The sequence below is a fragment of the Oncorhynchus tshawytscha genome, linkage group LG28 (assembly GCF_018296145.1).
Source record: "Oncorhynchus tshawytscha isolate Ot180627B linkage group LG28, Otsh_v2.0, whole genome shotgun sequence".
Lineage (NCBI taxonomy): Eukaryota > Metazoa > Chordata > Actinopteri > Salmoniformes > Salmonidae > Oncorhynchus > Oncorhynchus tshawytscha.
Genome location: NC_056456.1, coordinates 19,661,890 through 19,684,145, shown reverse-complemented (window position 1 = coordinate 19,684,145; position 22,256 = coordinate 19,661,890). Strand labels below are relative to the sequence as shown.

Genomic DNA, 22,256 nt, shown 5'->3' with positions numbered 1-22,256 from the left:
CTCGTCTGGTAGGCTTGTGTCACTGGGCAGCTCTCAGCTGTGCTTCCCTTTGTAGTCTAATGGTTTGCAAGCCCTGCCACATCCGACGAGCGTCAGAGCCGGTGTAGTACGATTTGATCTTAGTCTTGTATTGATGCTTTGCCTGTTTGATGGTTCATTGGAGGGCATAACGGGATTTCTTATAGAGGTCGACCGATTTAATCGGCATGGCCGATTAATTAGGGCTGATTTAAAGTTTTCATAACAATCGGTAATCTGTATTTTGGATGCCGATTACGGCCTATTACATTGCATTCCACAAGGAAAATGTGTGGCAGGCTGACCACCTGCTCCGCGTGTGCAGCAAGGAGCCAAGGTAAGTTGCTAGCTAGCATTAAACTTATCTTATAAGAAACAATCAATCTTCACATAATCACTAGTTAGCTACACATGGTTGATGATATTACTAGGTTAACTATTCATGAAAATCGCAAATGAAATTAAATAAATATGCTAGCTCTCAAGCTTAGCCTTTTGTTAACAACACTGTCATCTCAGATTCTCAAAATATGCTTTTCAACCATAGCAAAACAAGCATTTGTGTAACAGTATTGATCGCTAGCGTAGCATTTAGCGTTAGCATTGAGCAGGCAACATTTTCACAAAAACAAGAAAAGCATTCAAAAAAAATAATTTACCTTTGAAGAACTTCGGATGTTTTCAATGAGGAGACTCTCAGTTAGATAGCAAATGTTCAGTTGTCCAAAAAGATTCTTTGTGTAGGAGAAATCGCTCCGTTTTGTACATCACGTTTGGCTACCAAAAAAACCCGAAAATTCAGTCGTCAAAACGCCAAACTTTTTTCCAAATTAACTCCATAATATCGACTGAAACATGGTAAACGTTGTTTAGAATCAATCCTCAAGGTGTTTTTCACATATCTCTTCGATGATATATCGTTCGTGGAAGTCTCCTCTCTCCCCTCAATCACATGGATCAATGCGTGCAGCTTGGAGATTACGCACCAATTTAGACAAAGGACACCGGGCAGACCCCTGGTAAATGTAGTCTCTTATGGCCAATCTTCCAATGATATGCCTACAAATACGTCACAATGCTGCAGACACCTTGGGGAAACGGCAGAAAGTGTAGGCTCGTTCATGGCACATTCACAGCCATATAAGGAGACAATGGAAAACAGAGTCTCAAAAATTCTGCTCATTTCCTGTTTGAAGTTTCATCTTGGTTTCGCCTGTAGCATGAGTTCTGTGGCACTCACAGATAATATCTTTGCAGTTTTGGAAACGTCAGAGTGTTTTCTTTCCAAAGCTGTCAAATATATGCATAGTCGAGCATCTTTTCGTGACAAAATATTGCGCTTAAAACGGGCACGTTTTTTATCCATAAATTAAAAGAGCGCCCCCTATATCCAAGAAGTTAACTAGCTTGTCCTGCTTTGCATATAATCAATAAGGTGCCTGTTAATTTGTCATTGAATCACAGCCTACTTCGCCAAACAAGGGATGATTTAACAAAAGCGCATTTGCGAAAAAAGCACAATGTACCTAACCATTAACATCATTGCCTTTCTTAAAATCAATACACAGAAGTATATTTTTTTAAACCTGCGTATTTAGTTAAAATAAATTAATGTTAGTAGGCAATATTACCTAGGGAAATTGTGTTACTTCTCTTGCGTTCATTGCACGCGGAGTCAGGGTATATGCAACAGTTTGGGCCGCCTGGCTCATTGCGAATTAATTTGGCTGAATTTTACATTATTATAACATAACATTGAAGGTTGTGCAATGTATCAGCAATATTTAGACTTAGGGTTGCCGCCAGTTCGATAAAATACGGAACGATACCGTATTTCACTGAAAGAATAGACATTTTGTTTTCGAAATTATAGTTTCCGGATTTGACCATATTGATGACCAATGGCTTGTATTTCTGTGGTTATTATATTATAATTAAGTCTATGATTTGATAGAGCAGTCTCACTGAGCGGTGGTAGGCGGCAGCAGGCTCGTAAATATTCATTCAAACTTTACTGTGTTTGCCAGCAGCTCTTAGCAATGCTTGCTTCACAGCTCTGTTTATGACTTCAAGCCTATCAACTGCTGAGATTAGGCTGGCAATACTAAAGTGCCTATTAGTACATCCATAAGTCAAAGGTATATGAAATACAAATGGTATAGTTAGAAATAGTCGACACGTGATAATTCCTATAATAACTACAACCTAAAACTTCTTAACTGGAAAAATTGAAGAACTGGGAATATTGAACCACCAGCTTCATATGTTCTCATGTTCTAAGTAAGGAACTTAAACGTTAGCTTTTTTTACATGGCACATATTGCACTTTTACTTTCTTCTCCAACACTGTGTTTTTGTATTATTTAAACCAAATTGAGCATGTTTCATTATTTATTTACGACTAAATAGATTTGATTTATGTATTATATTAAGTTCAAATAAAAGTGTTCATTGTTCATTCAGTATTGTTGTAAATGTCATTATTACAAATATATGTATAAAAATCGGGCGATTAATTGGTATTGGCTTTTTTTGGTTCTCCAATAATCGGTATCGGTATCTGCGTTGAAAAATCATGATCGGTCGACCTCTAATTTCTTATAAGCTTCCGGGTTAGAGTCCCGCTCCTTGAACCCGACAGCTCTAGCCTTTAGCTCAGTGCGGATGTTGCCTGTTATCCATGGCTTCTGGTTGGGGTATGTACGTATGGTCACTATGGGGACGATGTCATCGATGCACTTATTGATGAAGCCAATGACTGATGTGGTGTACTCTTCAATGCCATCGGAGGAATCGCGGAACCTATTCCAGTCTGTGCTAGCAAAACAGTCCTGTAGCTTAGCATCTGCTTCATCTGACCATGGTTCATCTGACCATTATTGATCTCGTCACTGGTGCTTCCTGCTTTAATTTTAGCTTGTAAGCAAGAATCAGGAGGATATCATTATGGTCATCTTGCCAAATGGAGGGTGAGGGAGAGCCTTGTATGCATCTCTGTGTGTGGAGTAAAGGTGGTCCAGAGTTTTTTCCCCTCTGGTTGCACATTTAACATGCTGATAGAAATTTGGTAAAACAGATTTAAGTTTCCCTGCATTAAAGTCCCAGGCTACTAGAAGCGCTGCCTCTGGGTGAGCGTTTTCTTGTTTGCTTATGGCGAAATACAGCTCATTCAATGCTGTCTTAGTGCCAGCCTCAGTCTGTGGTGGTTACGAACAGCTTCGAAAAAACTCTCTAGGTAGATAGTGTGGTCTACAGCTTATCATGAGATACTCTACCTCAGGCGAGCAATAGCTCGTGAATTCGTTAGATATCGTGCACCAGCTGTTATTTACAAAAATGCATAGTCCGCCGCTCCGTGTCTTACCAGACGCCACTGGTATTTTTTATAACCAGCAAGCTGAATGTTGATAGTGTCGTCGTCACGACTCCTTGAAGCATACGATATTACAGTTTTGAAAGTCCCATTGTTAGTTTAATCTTCCGCGTAGGTCATCTTTTTTTATTCCCCTGAAGATTGCACGTTTGCTAGCAGAATGGAAGGAAGTGGCGGTTAATTTGATCGCCTTCGAATTCTTAGAAGGCAGCCCTCCCTCTGGCCCCTTTTTCTCCGCCTCCTCTTCATGCAAGTCACGGGGATCTGGGCCTGTTCCCGAGAAAGCAGTCTATCATTCACGTCGGGCTCATCGGACTCATTAAAGGAAAAAAAGGATTCTGCCAGTCCTTGGTGAGTATTCGCAGTCCTGATGTCCAGAAGTTATTTTCGATCATAAGCGACGGTAGCAGCAACACTATGTGGAAAATAAGTTACAAACAATGCAAATTAACTAACAAAAACACAATCGGTTGGTGACACGTAAAACGTCAGCCTTCTTCTCCGGCGCCATTTTCTTATTTTATTTATGGTGTAGCATTATGAATCTGCCTCCTATTGCCAGATAGTTATGATAATGTAAAGTTTTAGGGTGACAGAGTTCACTGATGCTGGACTGGCATTAAGGCCTTTAATCAATTTCATTGTCCTTACTGAACAGGAATAAATAAAGCTGATTGCTATGGTTTGAGTTATTATGTCACAGCACAGTGAATTGTATGATTATTTTTATTAATTGTGTTTATTTAATCAATTTCATGCTTTTAGTCTTGTACTGGAAGATACGGGGAATTAAAAAATCAGTTTGGTCCATTAGGTTTCCTCTTCAGTCGGAAGTAGCCTACATGTTGTTGTCAGAAGAACCCCGCAGTATTCTAGTCAAGTTGTCCTACTGGACTGTGTGCAATAGCAAGGCGATATTGTTGTTCTCTATATCTCGTCTCAGTCTTTTAAATTCAGAGGGGACACGGAGGTTAGAGATAGTGACTGTGACTGGAGAGACAGTGTCTGAGAGTTGGTCTGTTGGGAGGGTTCTACGGCTGAGGAATGAGAGATGAGTTAGGAGTTGACTGACTGAGGTGGAAATGATGTGTAGCTTTAGGGCTTTTTAAGTTTTGAAGGAATGCAGGCAGGAGAAATATTGACAGAAGTCAACGCCTGCAACACACACGCACGCACACACACACACACACACACACATACACACACACACACACACACACACACACACACACACACACACACACACACACACACACACACACACACACAGACACACAGACACACACACTCTCCTTTCTGAACCCCTGACCTTTCCAGTCGTCTGATAGCCATTGACATTTGCCTCCTGAGTCTGCATGCTCGGATGGTGGAGCTGATTGGGGTGAGGGAGGGGGAGGGGGAGGAGGAGGGGAGAGGGTTCATGGGAGAGACCGGTTCTCCCTGACGGCCTAGGAATCCATCTTGACGTCTCTCTCACTGGAGAGGTCAGCAGGCAGGCAGCTCATCCCATGGACAAAGCCACAGACCAGAGCATAGCAACATACTGAAACCTGTGCCAGACAGACAGTCTACTCCAGCACATCTCTCTCTCAGCAAGCCACTGTCATTTACCGAGATTCTGTCAAATTGTCACTCTTAGCAATTGTAAATACTGCATGTTTACAGGGAATGATTTAGCCCTTATAGTTGGTTAGTATACAGATGAATCGATGCAGGACACTCTGTCCTGATAGTGTAGTGTATGCTGCCTGTCTTTGTTGGTAAAGATGGTGGATGAAATGAACAGGCTACACCTGGTTGTTTTCACCACCTCTGTGAGGAGACAGAAAGCTCTGCTCCTTTACTTAGGGAGCCTTCTAGTGGCAGACAGAGGGAGAGCAGGGTGGTCCACAACACACAGCCCTGGTCCAGTACCATAGTGAAACACAGCCTGGTCCAGTACCATAGTGAAACACAGCCCTGTTGGTCCAGTACCATAGTGAAACACAGCCCTGGTCCAGTACCATAGTGAAACAGCCCTGGTCCAGTACCGTAGTGAAACACAGCCTAGTCCAGTACCATAGTGAAACAGCCCTGAGGGTCCAATATCATAGTGAAACAGCCCTGGTCAAGTACCATAGTGAAACAGAGCCCTGGTCAAGTACCATAGTGAAACAGAGCCCTGGTCCAGTACCATAGTGAAACACAGCCCTGTTGGTCCAGTACCATAGTGAAACAGCCCTGGTCCAGTACCATAGTGAAACAGCCCTGGTCCAGTACCATAGTGAAACAGCCCTTTTGGTCCAGTACCATAGTTGAACACAGCCCTGGTCCAGTACCATAGTGAAACAGCCCTGTTGGTCCAGTACCATAGTGAAACACAGCCTGGTCCAGTACCATAGTGAAACAGCCCTGTTGGTCCAGTTCCATAGTGAAACAGAGCCCTGGTCCAGTACCATAGTGAAACACAGCCCTGGTCCAGTACCATAGTGAAACACAGCCCTGTTTGGTGAAACAGCCCTGTTGGTCCAGTACCATAGTGAAACAGCCCTGTTGGTCCAGTACCATAGTGAAACAGCCCTGTTGGCCCAGTACCATAGTGAAACAGAGCCCTGGTCCAGTACCATAGTGAAACAGCCCTAGGGTCCAATACCATAGTGAAACAGCCCTGGTCAAGTACCATAGTGAAACAGAGCCTGGTCCAGTACCATAGTGAAACAGAGCCCTGGTCCAGTACCATAGTGAAACAGCCCTGGTCCAGTACCATAGTGAAACAGCCCTGAGGGTCCAATATCATAGTGAAACAGCCCTGGTCAAGTACCATAGTGAAACAGAGCCCTGGTCCAGTACCATAGTGAAACAGCCCTGTTGGTCCAATATCATAGTGAAACAGCCCTGTTGGTCCAGTACCATAGTGAAACAGCCCTGTTGGTCCAGGACCGTAGTGAAGCATAGTCACATAAAGTAAACAGTCACCAGTTAACATTTTTGTAGGTGCCCTGGTCCAGTACCTATAAACAGCCCTGGTGCATTGGGGGGTATGTGCCAAGAAACAGCCCTTTGCACTCTGTGGTACTGGCTGGTCCAGTACCGTAGTGAAACACAGCTAAATCCAAACCAAATCAAATCAAATCAAATTTTATTTGTCACAATATCATAGTTGAAACAGCCCTGTTAATACCATAGTGAAACAGAGCCCTGGCTTCCAGTACCATAGTGAAACACAGCCCTGTAATCCAGTACCAAGTAATCTAGCCCTAACAATACCAAAAAAACAGCCCTGGTCCAGTGTAAGGGAAAAAGAATATGTACAGTAGGATAGTGAAACAGTGATGGTACAGAGCATCATAGTGCAAAACAGCCCTGGTCAAGTACCAGTAGTGAAACAGAGCCCTGGTCAAGTACCATAGTGAAACAGAGCCCTGGTCCAGTACCATAGTGAAACACAGCCCTGTTGGTCCAGTACCAAGGATGAAACAGCCCTGGTCCAGTACCATGCATAAACAGCAATGTAGGGTCCAATATCATTATAAAGGTAGCATTGTTTAAAGTGGCTAGTGAAACATCATTTCCTGGTCAGTACCATATGAAAAAGCCCTGTAGAGTCCAGTACCATAGTGACAGTGGTGGCAGTACCACTCAATGAAACAGCCCTGGTGGCTGTTTAACAGTCTGATGGCCAGTAGATAGTGAAGCTGTTTTTCAGTCCCTGGTCCCAGTACTTTGATGAAACAGCCCTGAGGGTCCAATATCTTCTGGAAACAGCCCTGGTCCAGGCAGTGGCACAGCCTGGTTCCATGTACCATGATGATCTTTAGGCCCTTCCAGTAGCCGGGTAGTGAGGTGCCCTGGAGGGCAATATTTGAAACAGCCCTGGTCAAGTACCATAGTGAAACAGAGCCCTGGTCAAGTACCATAGTGAAACAGAGCCCTGGTCCAGTACCATGCAGTGAAACACAGCCCTGTTGGCCAGTACCAGGATGCAGCCCTGGTGCATCTGTGAAACAGTTTGAGGGTGCAATTTGGTGAAACAGCCCTGGTCTTCAGCCTACCTGAGGTGAAACAGAGCCCTGGTCCAGTACCATGTGAAACAGCCCTGTTGGTCCAATATCAGTTTGTCAGCCCTGTTGGTCCAGTACCTTAAAACAGCCCTGTACTGTTCCAGGACCGTGGTGAAGCATAGTCACATGCTGTAAACAGTCACAAGTTAACCTTTTTTGTAGGTGTTGGGTGTGGGTCTATAAATTTATCTGTGTGCATTGGGGGGTATGTCCCAAGAAACATCCTTCTGCACTCTGTGGTACTGGCTACCACTGTTGGGGAGGTAGCAGAAAGCTCAGTGTCTGTGGGGGTGTGAGGGGTGAGGCCAAGGTTCAAACTAGGGCCACTTCACCCATCACTGTTACTGGACACCCCAAACTGTGTGAACACGGACAGCAGTGGGCCAGTAGCCAGAAGGGCCAGTCGCCTAAATATGTCTGACATATGTCTGACAACTACCTTGTTAGCACCGTTTCTTCAGCCATAGGGAGTCCTTGAATTTTGCTGTTTTCTAGCGTTACTCAAAATCTAGCTTAGTATTTATTTATTAAAGCCGCAATATGTAACTTTTTGGGCAACTCGACCAAATGCACGTAGAAATGTGATATATACAGTGCCTTGCGAAAGTATTCGGCCCCCTTGAACTTTGCGACCTTTTGCCACATTTCAGGCTTCAAACATAAAGATATAAAACTGTATTTTTTTGTGAAGAATCAACAACAAGTGGGACACAATCATGAAGTGGAACGACATTTATTGGATGTTTCAAACTTTTTTAACAAATCAAAAACTGAAAAATTGGTCGTGCAAAATTATTCAGCCCCCTTAAGTTAATACTTTGTAGCGCCACCTTTTGCTGCGATTACAGCTGTAAGTCGCTTGGGGTATGTCTCTATCAGTTTTGCACATCGAGAGACTGAAATTTTTTCCCATTCCTCCTTGCAAAACAGCTCGAGCTCAGTGAGGTGGGATGGAGAGCATTTGTGAACAGCAGTTTTCAGTTCTTTCCACAGATTCTCGATTGGATTCAGGTCTGGACTTTGACTTGGCCATTCTAACACCTGGATATGTTTATTTTTGAACCATTCCATTGTAGATTTTGCTTTATGTTTTGGATCATTGTCTTGTTGGAAGACAAATCTCCGTCCCAGTCTCAGGTCTTTTGCAGACTCCATCAGGTTTTCTTCCAGAATGGTCCTGTATTTGGCTCCATCCATCTTCCCATCAATTTGAACCATCTTCCCTGTCCCTGCTGAAGAAAAGCAGGCCCAAACCATGATGCTCGCACCACCATGTTTGACAGTGGGGATGGTGTGTTCAGGGTGATGAGCTGTGTTGCTTTTACGCCTAACATAACGTTTTGCATTGTTGCCAAAAAGTTCAATTTTGGTTTCATCTGACCAGAGCACCTTCTTCCACATGTTTGGTGTGTCTCCCAGGTGGCTTGTGGCAAACTTTAAACAACACTTTTTATGGATATCTTTAAGAAATGGCTTTTTTCTTGCCACTCTTCCATAAAGGCCAGATTTGTGCAATATGCGACTGATTGTTGTCCTATGGACAGAGTCTCCCACCTCAGCTGTAGATCTCTGCAGTTCATCCAGAGTGATCATGGGCCTCTTGGCTGCATCTCTGATCAGTCTTCTCCTTGTATGAGCTGAAAGTTTAGAGGGACGGCCAGGTCTTGGTAGATTTGCAGTGGTCTGATACTCCTTCCATTTCAATATTATCGCTTGCACAGTGCCCCTTGGGATGTTTAAAGCTTGGGAAATCTTTTTGTATCCAAATCCGGCTTTAAACTTCTTCACAACAGTATCTCGGACCTGCCTGGTGTGTTCCTTGTTCTTCATGATGCTCTCTGCGCTTTTAACGGACCTCTGAGACTATCACAGTGCAGGTGCATTTATACGGAGACTTGATTACACACAGGTGGATTGTATTTATCATCATTAGTCATTTAGGTCAACATTGGATCATTCAGAGATCCTCACTGAACTTCTGGAGAGAGTTTGCTGCACTGAAAGTAAAGGGGCTGAATAATTTTGCACGCCCAATTTTTCAGTTTTTGATTTGTTAAAAAAGTTTGAAATATCCAATAAATGTCGTTCCACTTCATGATTGTGTCCCACTTGTTGTTGATTCTTCACAAAAAAATACAGTTTTATATCTTTATGTTTGAAGCCTGAAATGTGGCAAAAGGTCGCAAAATTCAAGGGGGCCGAATACTTTCGCAAGGCACTGTATATCTGTCATTCTCATTGAAAGCAGGTCTAAGAAGCTGTAGATCTGTTCTATGTGCCCTATTTCTACTTTTGGTTTTGTACACCAGCTTCAAACAGCTGAAAATACAATATTTTGGTTTAAGGAAAATATATTTTGCGGCGGTTTAGATGGTACATTGATTCTCTACACTAAACTGAAATTAGGCAAACTATTTTAGAATTTTAGCCACCAGAAAATGGTGGAGCGATTTCTGCATAGTGCATCTTTAATATAAAAAACAATTATCATGATGTGACTGTGATGCATAAATAAGACTAAGGCAGCATCTTAGCTTTTTCTCTTAATCTGGTGTTGATACATTGTTTTTGCCCCTTATCACTGAGATGATCTATATTGATATTACACAATTTTAACCCGTTAGGTTATGAATGATGATATTATTAGTTTGCTGACCGGGAAGATTCTAATCTTTTTATGACACAATGTTATTGTTTTAGCCAGTGAGTAAATATCGTAATCTGCTCTCCTGGAGTGCAAAGGAAAATGAACTCTCATGGAAGTCTGTGTTAATTATTTACATGAAATGATATTCAAAATCAATGAGATGATAGTTTTATTATCTTGGGTGCTGCCAGGCTCACTAACATCCAGGTTTTTATGGCACAGTCATGGGCTATTAAAGATATGGTCATATTTCACACAGAACAGGTTGAAGACTATGGTAAGAAGAAAATAGAGTAGTAGACTGCATTCTCACCGTTGGTGACTGGTACACTCACTCCAGTTCTCACCCAAACACTGTTCATTCATATTAACTGGGCCTCTTTTCTTTGCAGTGCTGATCATCGGACTTTGCAATGCATCAGTGTTGTGTTCGTTTTTACATCACTAGAGAAGTTTCTTACTAACTATTGTCTCTACAGTGCTCAGTATCCGTGGCACCCAGGAGGACGATGCTCCAGATGCCCAGCTCATGCGATTGGACAACATGCTGCTGGCGGAGGGCGTGTCCGGACCAGAGAAAGGGGGCGGGTCTGCGGCAGCAGCAGCGGCGGCGGCAGCAGCGGGAGGAGGGGTGGGCCAGGACAACTCAACAGAACACTCAGACTACCGGGCCAAGCTGACTCAGATCCGCGGGATCTACCACACAGAGCTGGAGAAGTATGAACAGGTGAGGACAGACCACGCCCCTCGTAAACGCTCTTTCCTTTCCCATAAGCCCTCTCTGCTCTAAGAAGACCCTCACAACCCCTCTTACTTCCTATAGGTAACCCCTTTCGGCCTAAGCTCCCCCCTACTCTGATTTCTGCCATCTCACTACATATTGAGGACCCTTGTAACTGTCCTCTCTCCCATCCAATAGACGACCCCACTGCAATCTCACTACACTCAGACTGCACACAAGTCAGTGCACACAACCACGCTTTCAGAAATCCCTTTTCAGCTGGCAATCATTTTATCAGTCACACACAAGTCCTATGCCAAGTGAGCATCCCGTCCTTCCCATTGATGTCAAATATATTACCGCCTGTCATCATCTCAAAGCAGGCCCGTCATCACTTCCTGTCACAGTGTTACATTTGCACCTGAGAATACTCATGTCACCGCTACGTGTACTACTGCAACTGAGTGTACGGGCGGAACGGCTGTTTGCTATGAACTGAGTCTCGTTTCAACTGACACGACCCTGGTGCTGACAATCAACAGACTCCCCTGTCCCCAAATGCAGCAGACACTTCCCAGTGACTGATTCTGACAGAGAAAGAGAATGAGAGAGACACTGAGTGAAAAGACAGAGAGGGAAGTGGAGCGAGAGAGAGACAGGAAGACAGTTCAAACCTGCTGAACTTGAACAGGAATGAAAGCCTCCTGTCATTTTAGACGTCTTCACTTGTCACTTTCTTCCTCACGATTGAAGAAAAGGTCTCCTCAATAGACAAAGACATTCTCACTGCTTGTCTACCCCATCCACTGCTGTTGTTTCTGCCACAGCACTGCAATACATTACTGCCACATTACTGTACATCGATAGTATTACTACCACTACTTATGATACTGGTAATACTAACAATGCTAGCAGTGTCTTACTTCTCTACTGTATCCAAGTGCGTGCGATTGCTATCTGCCTCATATGAGTGTGTCTGTCTTTAGGCATGTAACGAGTTTACCACCCATGTGATGAACCTGCTGAGGGAGCAGAGTCGCACACGTCCCATCTCACCCAAAGAGATCGAGCGCATGGTGGGGATCATCCACCGCAAGTTCAGCTCCATCCAGATGCAGCTCAAACAGAGCACCTGCGAGGCCGTCATGATCCTACGCTCACGCTTCCTCGACGCCAGGTCTGTGTGGGACTGTGTGTGTGTGTGTGTGTGTGACGTGTCTGTGTGTGTCTCTCTCTGCGTGTGTCTGCTGATAAAAAATAAATAAAAAACAGAGTGTATCCTGGGTCGCTCTACACCAAAGACAACAGATTTTTGTAGAGTGCGATGATGGAGACAATGTAGTCCAGCTATCTCTCTCTAATATACTGTAATGAAGGAAATTACCTGTAATTGTGATATTTAATATATTTCTCTCTCTCTCTATCTCTGCAGACGAAAGAGAAGGAACTTCAACAAGCAGGCAACAGAGATCCTAAATGAATATTTCTACTCCCACCTGTCCAACCCCTACCCCAGTGAGGAGGCCAAGGAAGAGCTGGGCAAGAAGTGCTCCATCACAGTGTCACAGGTACACTATGCCGCCACATAGTCTTCTTTCTTGACCCACATAAACCTATGAGCCATCTAGCTAGCATGGCCATTTTGTTTGACAATTGCATTCACACTGCTATGTCACAGGAAGTCCGCTAGAAGAGCCTGCATCCAAAATGGCACCCTATTCCCTACATAGTGTACTGATTTTGACCAGAGCTCGTGTCACTCTCAATGGGAATCTGGTTTCTTGACAATCTGGTTTCTTGACAATCTGGTTTCTCGAAAGATGTGTTTTCTACATAATACCTTGCTCAAACAATCGTTGTAATAAACTTTAGTTTAATTTCTTGTCATGTAATATGTACTTTATGTTACAGGTATCGAACTGGTTTGGAAACAAGAGGATCCGATACAAGAAAAACATTGGCAAGTTCCAAGAGGAAGCCAACATGTACGCCGCGAAGACAGCTGTCAGTGCAACCAATGTATCAGCCCATGGCAGCCAGGCCAACTCCCCCTCCACCCCCAACTCTGCAGGTCAGTATCAATACCAGCCATAACGGATGTGACCAGTAGGGTACCAAGTCAGTTCTGTTAATGTTAGTTTGGCTGCATAGTATACCCAACTGAACAATGCTAGATCATATAGAGTGCTGAAGCATTATATAAGCTACATTGAAAGGTATCCACACTACAGTAGTATGGACAATTCAATTCAGAAATATGACACAGTTGAGCAGAGAGGTGTAGAGCACTGATTAGAAAACCTGGCTTTACCCAACCCTGGGCCCCAACTCAAGAATCTAGTCTCGGCTCTTTTCCTTTTGAATAACAAAGTACTGTCTGCACCCCCCCCCCTCCTTCCTAAACTGGCCCAATAACCTGTGGCCTGGTCCCTCTCTCTCTGGGGTTTGTCGGGTGAACACAGTAGACATATTGAACTCTTGGAGTCTTGGTTAGAGAAATAACTATCCTGTGGCGTCCCAGCCTAGTCCTTTGTCATCATGTTGACTCTTCAGCTGTGTTGGGCTATGGTCTAGTCTTGTGTTTTTTCTGCCTTGAAATCAAGTTAGGCTGCGTTCTCCTTTAACATCTGGGGAGTTTGGCTCCATTAAAGGACAAAGAGGATTCTTTCAGTTCTTCCTGCTGATCGATTAGTACTTCCTTAATGAGCCAACCGGTCCGGTAGCAAGGAACTTAAACTGCAAGACAATCCATCTATTCTGCATTTGTTTCACCCCGGTTTTTCACCCCTAACCTCAATATTCTTGATAATATGATTATCATCATAATTACCACAGAAGTAGTAGTTGGTATAGTTGTATTAGTATAGTATATTATGCTGAGAACATCCCTTGCCAGTACATTTCCATAGGTAAATATAGTCAGTGTAGATGGTGATTGGTCACTGATGTCGTTCCCTGTTCACAACACCACATTTGGCTTTCAACCCTCTCCCACTAACCCACCTGACTGCACTTTTTCGGTTGCATGATCGTGTTAACTCCTCTTTCCTCTCTTCTCTTTCCACCGTCCTTCCCCACTTCTCTCTCGTTCTCTCTTTCACTGTCTGTCCTTCCAGGTTCTGCTGGCTCTTTTAACATGTCAAACTCCGGAGACTTGTTCATGAGTGTGCAGGCTCTGAATGGGGACTCATACCAGGGGGCTGGGGTAGGGGCCAACGTTCAGTCCCAGGTAGGATCCTCGCAGAAACTAGTACGTAACCCATGAATTATTGGTACACTAGTTGTCATGTAGATAGGAACCCAGCTAGTAGTCGTACAGTGGCCAATTTGTGGCCCGTTGAAGGCATAGTCAACCAACCACGGCGGACAGCCATATAAGGTCTTATATTATAAGACTGAATTTCCCTGCTCAGTGGTTCAGGCACTGTCCGGCCTAGAAATGTTCCATTGAAATCATCAAGAGCCCAGAGCAGAGTCACTTGACCTAGTCCGTGAGACAGAGGTTATACGTGGCCTTCAGCCATAGCACTAATATGGCGGCCATTGTCAGGCTCATGAATGAATAGACGACTGCAGACAGTTTTGGAAACAATACAAGACTCGTCAACACTCCTGACAACAGTTGTCGTAGCCACTGGTGCACAACAGTCCTCTGACCTTGCCCTGTTGGACAACTATGGCCAGCACAGAGTTTCTGAGTGTTGGGATTGGGAGGGAGTCTCACTCACAATAGGTTTGGTGGGAGGATTACCACCCGTGGTGACATTCTCATTTGATTCAACCCCCTCTAGCCCCCCAGCCCTATCCCTCCATCCATCCCTCCTTTCTTTTTAAATCAACTCTCCAAATGCTCAGGTGTTTCATAAATATGCATAGGATTAACCCCCTAAGGTGGATAAGAGGTCTCCTGGGTTGATACTTCATTGAAAAACAATGTCCTTGTCAAAAGGTAATTTGGCTGCGCACTTCAAAATGTCTTCCCAGACGCTGAGGAGTGAAGATGAATTTTGAGTCGTAGAAGCAATTGGAAATAGTCAATTTGTTGCAGTTTTGTTCCTCTTTGAATTTTAACCAGATATTCATATAAGTTCCCTCGTGATGGTGTTTGTGGTCATTTGTCTTTGTTCATTTGTGATATCTTTTGTGTTGAACCTGATCATTCTAAACCGATGCTGTAACCTTTCCCAGGATACCCTTTTGCTCTCTGACCTTATGCATGAAGATCTTTGTCATGTCTAGCTTTTGTCTGTCTGACCCACACATTTCTCTCTCTCTGTGTGTGTGTGTGTTCCAGGTGGATACTCTTCGCCATGTTATCAGCCAGACAGGAGGATACAGTGACAGTCTCGCCGCCAGCCAGATGTACAGTCCACAGGGCATCAACGTAAGAACACCACCACCAAAAAACAACAACAACCGTCTGTCATTTCATCACAATATTGCCTTTCTATTCTTACTTTGGTCTCTTTGAAAGAAAAAGAAGCTAACTATTTCTATACTATACTTCTGTAGCTATTCTTCTTTTGTTTCCGATGCAATACCTTTATTAGGTTTCAGTTTGTCCCTTTGCCCAATTATTTCAAAGCCAACGGGTGTGGGATGCCACTTAGTTAGCAGTGGCCTGTTGGTGGCTGGGCTGTTGTCCAGGCAACGGCCCCTGTGCCGGTCATGCCCCGGGCACCAGGCAACAAGGCAGGAGTCAGACAGAGCGAGAAGCCGGTCGGCTGGACGTACGGACACGCTTAGAGCTGGTCTGTCTGGTGACATTAGTGTTAGCGAGGCACCTGCAGCCGACAGGAGCAAGGCCACAGGTGTCCCCCTGCCTGTCCAACACTCAGCTCACATGGCACCAAATGAAAAGAAGCACAGATCTCATTTGGGATCAAAATAAAAAAATAAAAAATTGCCCTGGAGTACAAGCTCCAGTCCAATTTATTTACCACCCTAAAATAACTCGACGAGCTGATGTTAAGAACAGCACGTTCTGAAAGGGGTATTGTGTCAGGGCAGGGCTGGGAACACTGGAGGGGGTGGGTGTAGTGTTAAGATCTACAGTGACAGGCTGTGTTGTAGAGAGGGGAATCAATAAGACAGTCACAGCAGGCTGAGAGGGGGTCTGGGCCAGCAGTCTGAGCGCATTGGTCGCATCATTCGTCCAACAACTACAATGACGCCGACAGCAGCGCGCCCTGTAATATCCTAGACAAGATGCCAAAAAATTATGTAGTGGTGGAAGGAAGACGTTCTCCATTCAACCCCTCCATTAGCTTCCTCAGTAAAGTATGTTAGAACTAAGCTAAATGAGGGCTGATGAAAATGGCCAATGATAAGAGCACGGTCGGTTGCGGTATGTTAGTCAATGGATGCATAGAAGGTGGTTTCTGGGAGGCAGCCTTTGGCCAAACAGTACGGGCATTCACATTTGCAGCTCATCAGTCTTAAACACACATCTGTCTGTGCAGATATTGGGACCTTCTGCCCCATACCTCAAAATCTGAGCCGAATCTGAATGCAATTATTTTTGAAAGTATTCGAACATCAACTTGCAGTGAATAAATAGGCCTAATAAATAGGCCTAATAAATAGGCCTAATAAATAGGCCTAATAAATAGGCCCATGCCAAATCCAAACACTGAAAAGATTATGTCATTCTAAAACACTTCTTCTTTTAAATTGTAGAAATCATGTTATTATTTTTTCTGTAGAAGCTTTCGATCCTGGATGGATATTTTTCATTGTGCAGCGAAACAATTTCCACTCATTCTGAGGTTTCTAATGACTGAGCTGAGGCAGGAAGCAACGTTCACATGGCAGACCTCTCCTCTTCTATCATTGAACAGTAATTACGGCTGTGAAATAGGCGGAGGGTGTCACCAAAGCTGAAGATTTTAAACGTTTTCTTTTCTCTCCCCTCGGTTCAAATGTGATGAAAGACTGGCTCTATGTGAAATAACAGGTTTTGAAAATAAGAGGGTGCCAAAGCCCATCTCCAACAGCTTTCACCGATGGCATGGAAATTGCCGTTAATGTCCCAAATGCTCTTTAGCCTACCTATCTTCTGGGAATTGAAATTGCCTCCTATTTTACAAACCCATTATATTTTCATCCCAGTAGCGGATGTGATAATTTGATATAATTGATTCTCCCATCCATCCTCTTGGAGGTTGTGTGCCGTCTATATGTTTTCAATAACATGTCTCTTTATTGTCTGTACATGAGGCCATTTTGAGACAGATGGGAGATGGAGTCTTATATTGTAGTGCCTTGATAGAGTAATTGTACTTGTAATATATTTGGAAGATGCATAATCCCGCCGAGTGCAAAAGGGTGTTTGTCAGTTCAAGAGTTTCATGTTAGCTACAGATATAGCTAAAATAATACACAGTATGTGAAATTATTCCTGTATCTATGAGGAAATGTGTCCTGAGGCATACAACAAATTGTCTCACAATTTTATCTCTATGAATGTGATTGATTTATTTTTGCTCCACAGACAAATGGTGGATGGCAGGATGCTCCGACCCCCTCGTCAGTGACCTCGCCCATAGAAGGACCTGGAAGTGTTCACTCGGATACCTCCAACTGATTATTTGACCCTCCACACACACCATCACCACAACCCAACGATGAACTGGCAGAGCCAATCACAGTCCTAAACATAGCGGCATACTACACAGTGTCCTGTAGATTTCAGGGGTGCTGTGAAAACCATAACTATAGCAACCTTTCCTCAGCTACAGTACTACGGGACATTTGAGATGCATACATACAGTAATAGGAATTTCAAAGCAAAAATCAAAACGATACAAAAATTCTTAATACAAATGTTTGTACAGATTTGACAGGATATTCAGAGGGCTGGATTGCTTACTTACCTGTGATGGGTTTACTCATATTGATGATATTAAGTGATAAAATACATTTAGACAACCAAACCTGTATACTTCAATTCAAATGCTTAATTCTACCTCTCAGCGACTAAAAAGTAAACAAATACGAAAGTTCATTATTTGTTTTCTAAAACATGAACTTTGTCATTGTAAGGAAGAAGCACTTCGCCATTCTTTGTTTTGCGGTCCCTCCTCACTGGGCACATACTGGTTGAATCAACGTTGTTTCCACGTCATTTCAAGGAAATTACGTTGAACCAATGTGGAACCGACGTTGAATTAACATCTGTGCCCAGTGGGTCGCCTATTCGATGGTACGCCATATAGGCTTTTAATGTTGCTCCCCTGTTTACAGTGTGTGCTTGATGAACTGTGTTCGCTTTACCCTCTCCCACAGGGAAATAACCAGGAAGACTTAGAACTTGATTTACTAAATGTTTTTGTGTTAGTTTCTCCGTAGAGGACTTTTAGGGAAAGCAGGTCAGCCTAGTGAACTCTGAGGACCCTTCACCCTGACTAGCAGGTCTTCAATCTGGGTGGAAGGCATTAGAAAAGGAAAACGTGCTGGTACGAGAATGCCCATTGGCGAATCTAAAGGATTTAATGGAAATTGAGTAGACAATTGAATATACATTGTAGATGTGTGTCTTCCTGATTTATAAACTTCTGCCCCATGACCCCTTTGATAAGAACGCAGGAGATCTGTGGGCCCACAAGCACTCATAGGGCTCTGTTCTGATATCCATACTAGCGTGCCACTTAGTCTTGCTAACACCAGGCTCTCGACGTCACAGCACGTGGGTCGCTTGTCAGCCAGGCTACGCACCACTTAGAATGCATGCCCAATACATGCGTCATTCTAAGTATGCTAGTGTGGATATTGGGAAAAAGCTATAGAGTATGTGCTGTTGATTGTCTGAGGGCCTGAGGAAAGCCTTCCTTTTTAACAACCACCTCATTGAGTATCAGTGTCTCATCAGAGGTAAACGTGTGAAGTTACAGTTATGTCATGTGTAAAAGGAGAAAAAAAGGAAATAAACACCTGTCATCAACAACCTAGACGAGTTTGAATCACATCATTCATTCCAGTGAGAATAAACTAAACAAAAGAACACATCGTCTCAATCTGAAAGTCATTTGGAATCACTTCCTGTGTCTGATTGTTTTGGAGCCTATGGGGGCCAATAAGAGCAGACATAATGAGCAAAGTGGCGAAAACATCAAGTCATTTTGTCCTTGTCTAATGTCATTTCCTCGTTCGCTGTATCACTTCAAATTCATTTGGTTTTTTAGTCGCCAAATGCTACTGTTAACCAAAACTCTTATATTTGTTCATCTATTTTTTTTTTTTTAGAGGTCGTAACCCATCTAGCTACATTCACTCATATACTTATATATTAGATTTCTCACTTTACCTTTTGCCAACTGTCCCAATTCTGGTGCAGCAATCCTAACTGAGGGAAAATGAAATCGATAACCAACTGAACAATGCTGCCTAATTAAAAAGCCATTGTAGAAGCCATTTCTGGAGAAAATCTCTGTCAAGGATCTGTGTAGTAACAGTTTGTTTTTGAGTACATGGGATCAGAATGTAGTTAAACGGAGAAGTCGTTACGTTAATATGGTTCAGTTACTCCTAGCTCCGCTGATGCAGGTAACACCAGGACTGAACTTACAGTAGCCGTGATGCGCAGGTCATGAGATGCTTTTTTACCCCGTGACATAGCTCAGAAGATACATTGTTTTCCTGTGATTCAATGTTCATTGTTCAGCCACTGTTCCAAGGCACTCTCCTGCAATGGAGCTATATTGTTCTTTATACCCAGAGTTGATTTCTGTTTCTCTTCTTTTTTTTTGCCATTTGAATTTGTATTACAAAATGTTACAGTATATGACAGCATTCTATCTTTCACCATATCAAGAATGTCACCTATATCCTTGCTGTTCCCTTCTTAAATTGACTTCTATCAGTCCTCAGAATTCATGAGCATTTTGAATGTTGTGCCAAAAGGTCTGTAATGTCCATAGCAAAACTAGAGATGTGAAAATTCCTTCAGACAAACAAAGATGTTTGGACATTTGATATACTTGTCCTTATGTTGTGTGGACTATAGTTATTCTTTAGTATTTTGTTATTTACTTTTTATAGTGTGCTATTGTATTTCATGGTTCCCATTTTCTTGTCAATTAGCTCTCTCATGATGTGATTCTGTGAACATTGCCACATTGTACTTGACTTTCTTTGTTGAACCATCATTTCTACAGTTTCAACATTAAACTTATTATACTACTATATAATACATCAAGACAAAACAATGGCATTTTATTATTGAATATTTGAGCGAGAAAACAAGAATAATATACTGATATTTGCCAGTTTTGCAAAATGTTATAGTTTTTTAAAAATGTGATATGGATTTTAATGCACCAATTGTAAATTCAGCTTCCCAAACAATGTGCTAACAAGTTCAAAAAAGCTCACTTGCCATGTCCCCTCTAATTAATTGATTTGTTGTGCCAAAGTAGAAGTATGCATAATTTATTCATTTTGGAATAACTCTCAATAAAACTGTCTGTAACTCCCGTATTAACTACAAGTGAATCTCAACTACTTGATACTCTACAGGGACCCTGAGCTCTACAACCCATTTGCTCCGGATCCAGATTTAGAAATATGTATGCTTGTTTGCCAATAAATGCAATATGATAACACACTCCATATAAAATAGCTTTTTTTGTTTTGATAGCTGAAAGGAGAGGTTCATATATATATATATATATATATATATATATATATATAATGCATGTAATTTGTTCTTTAATAAAATACTGCTGTGTTTTTGAATCATTTGTCACACATTTACATATATGTTTCAGATAGTATTCTGGTTCACTTGGTCTTGTCAAAGTTATGAAATAACATGCCAGGATTACGGATATCAGAAAAATATTTGTATTCTATTTGTAACATTCTATCGCTTATTTATAGTCAAACGTATCTAATCATCATTCAGGCATTTTCATTACTAGTTGATGTGAAGGCCTGCAGCATGCTTTGTTATATGACCTTAGGAGTCACATCTGACGACGAGGGCATTGTGAAGGGTTTTGGCTCTAACAGTTTATATGCATGTGAGCATAACCCTTAGGTTATGGAAATGTTGAAGCCCTGGAGTGTTTTGTTACGCCAAACATGAAGGACGTTCAATTTCAGTGTTTTCCAAGAGCTTTTGTGCCAGTCAAATCCTCACACGGTTTAGACAACCAATGGTCCGGTCCCCCTTTGCCACATGTTATCTGACATTTCCACAGCTCCTTCCTTAGAAATAAACTGGGCCGCCCACAGTACAAAGCGTCAGGCAGGATGTGTTCTTCAGAGAGCTTCCCTGGTAAAGGTCATTTGAGCTGTAGCCAGGCGATGGACATCAGAGAGTCACACAGACGGAAGATGACCATTGTCATCCAAAGCAGTGATATTTCACAGTTTATCTGAATTGGCAAATGTGGGCAATTTGAAAAATAGAACTGTAAACCATGGCTATGTTGATGTCCGTGGTGCTATGGATACCAGTACTATGGTGTGGACATTATGAAGATAGTGAGGGATTTCTGCTCTCCACAAACGGTTGATTGGATAAGGACGGGCAGATGGAAGGCTGCAACATCTCACAAGTCAAATCTTGTGAGACCCTTTCCAATAAACAGAGGGGACATTTAAGACTTGTGTGTGTGCACGTGCCCGCGCATGCATGTATGTCTACATGTGTATGCGTGCGTGTGTGTGTGTGTGTGTGCTTACTAGCATGTGGAGGGTGTTATCTCCTGTAAGTAGGTCAACCAGGAACTCAATCACTTCCTCTTGTTGTCTCGTACCCTTGAATGAAACAGACAGTGGAGCTGGAGTGGCCACGTTGTTGTTGGGTAAAACCCTCTATACTACCAATGAAGACATTATTTGGCTGGACAGTGGCATGTCTGGCAGAATTACTTTCACAGCTGCTGCATATTCATAATTGCCTAAATATAGTGTGTGATGGTGGGAGAAAGGGACAGTAGGCAGAGAGGGCTGTAGAATAGATAGACACTAGGCTTGACTGCTGAGGGATGGTGAAATGCCAGAGCCGGACTGCTCACCGGCCCCAGGGCTGAGAGGAAACAGGACTCTTTCTCTAAGAGCAGAGATGGCATCAAAACGATTTGACCACACACACTTGATCAGTGTCCAAACCTTGATCCCTCTCAACTCAGGCAAAATTAAAATGATGAAAACAAAAGGAGAGCATTGCCCATCGCTTGATGTTCATATTATGGTATACTGTTTGTGACATGATCATAGTCTGAAGTCCATTTCACAGCACCATACTTGACAGCTTGCTGACACTCCCAAAATTGTCATGGCCCCCAACAACCCTATCATTTCATTTAGGTCATTCAATGACAATGGCCTGCAATGAATGTCACAACTCATTCCTTCCAGATATAAGAAGTGAACTCATGGAGAAGTATCAAAGCCACCAAAGTAATACCTTATGATCCAAAATACACTATATTCACTACTTCGGGTCCA

The 22,256-nt window shown here is 42.9% G+C and overlaps 1 protein-coding gene across 3 annotated transcripts in view; it reads left to right on the top strand.

Annotated features, from left to right (window-relative positions):
• LOC112226864 (pre-B-cell leukemia transcription factor 1) overlaps positions 1 to 20,280 on the top strand; it is a 73,797-nt gene extending 53,517 nt beyond the window's left edge. Inside the window, exons 3-9 of one of the 3 annotated variants that reach the window (XM_024391497.2) lie at positions 10,558 to 10,805; positions 11,786 to 11,976; positions 12,232 to 12,367; positions 12,711 to 12,870; positions 13,916 to 14,028; positions 15,094 to 15,183; positions 17,293 to 20,280. In XM_024391497.2, the coding sequence (XP_024247265.1) occupies positions 10,558 to 10,805; positions 11,786 to 11,976; positions 12,232 to 12,367; positions 12,711 to 12,870; positions 13,916 to 14,028; positions 15,094 to 15,183; positions 17,293 to 17,385 (1,031 nt within the window). In that variant the 3' untranslated portion in view covers positions 17,386 to 20,280. Of the gene's footprint in view, positions 1 to 10,557; positions 10,806 to 11,785; positions 11,977 to 12,231; positions 12,368 to 12,710; positions 12,871 to 13,915; positions 14,050 to 15,093; positions 15,184 to 17,292 lie in introns of all 3 variants that reach the window. The other 2 variants (XM_024391496.2, XM_042307685.1) reach the window with 2 other exon arrangements.
• Positions 20,281 to 22,256: the final 1,976 nt, after the last annotated feature.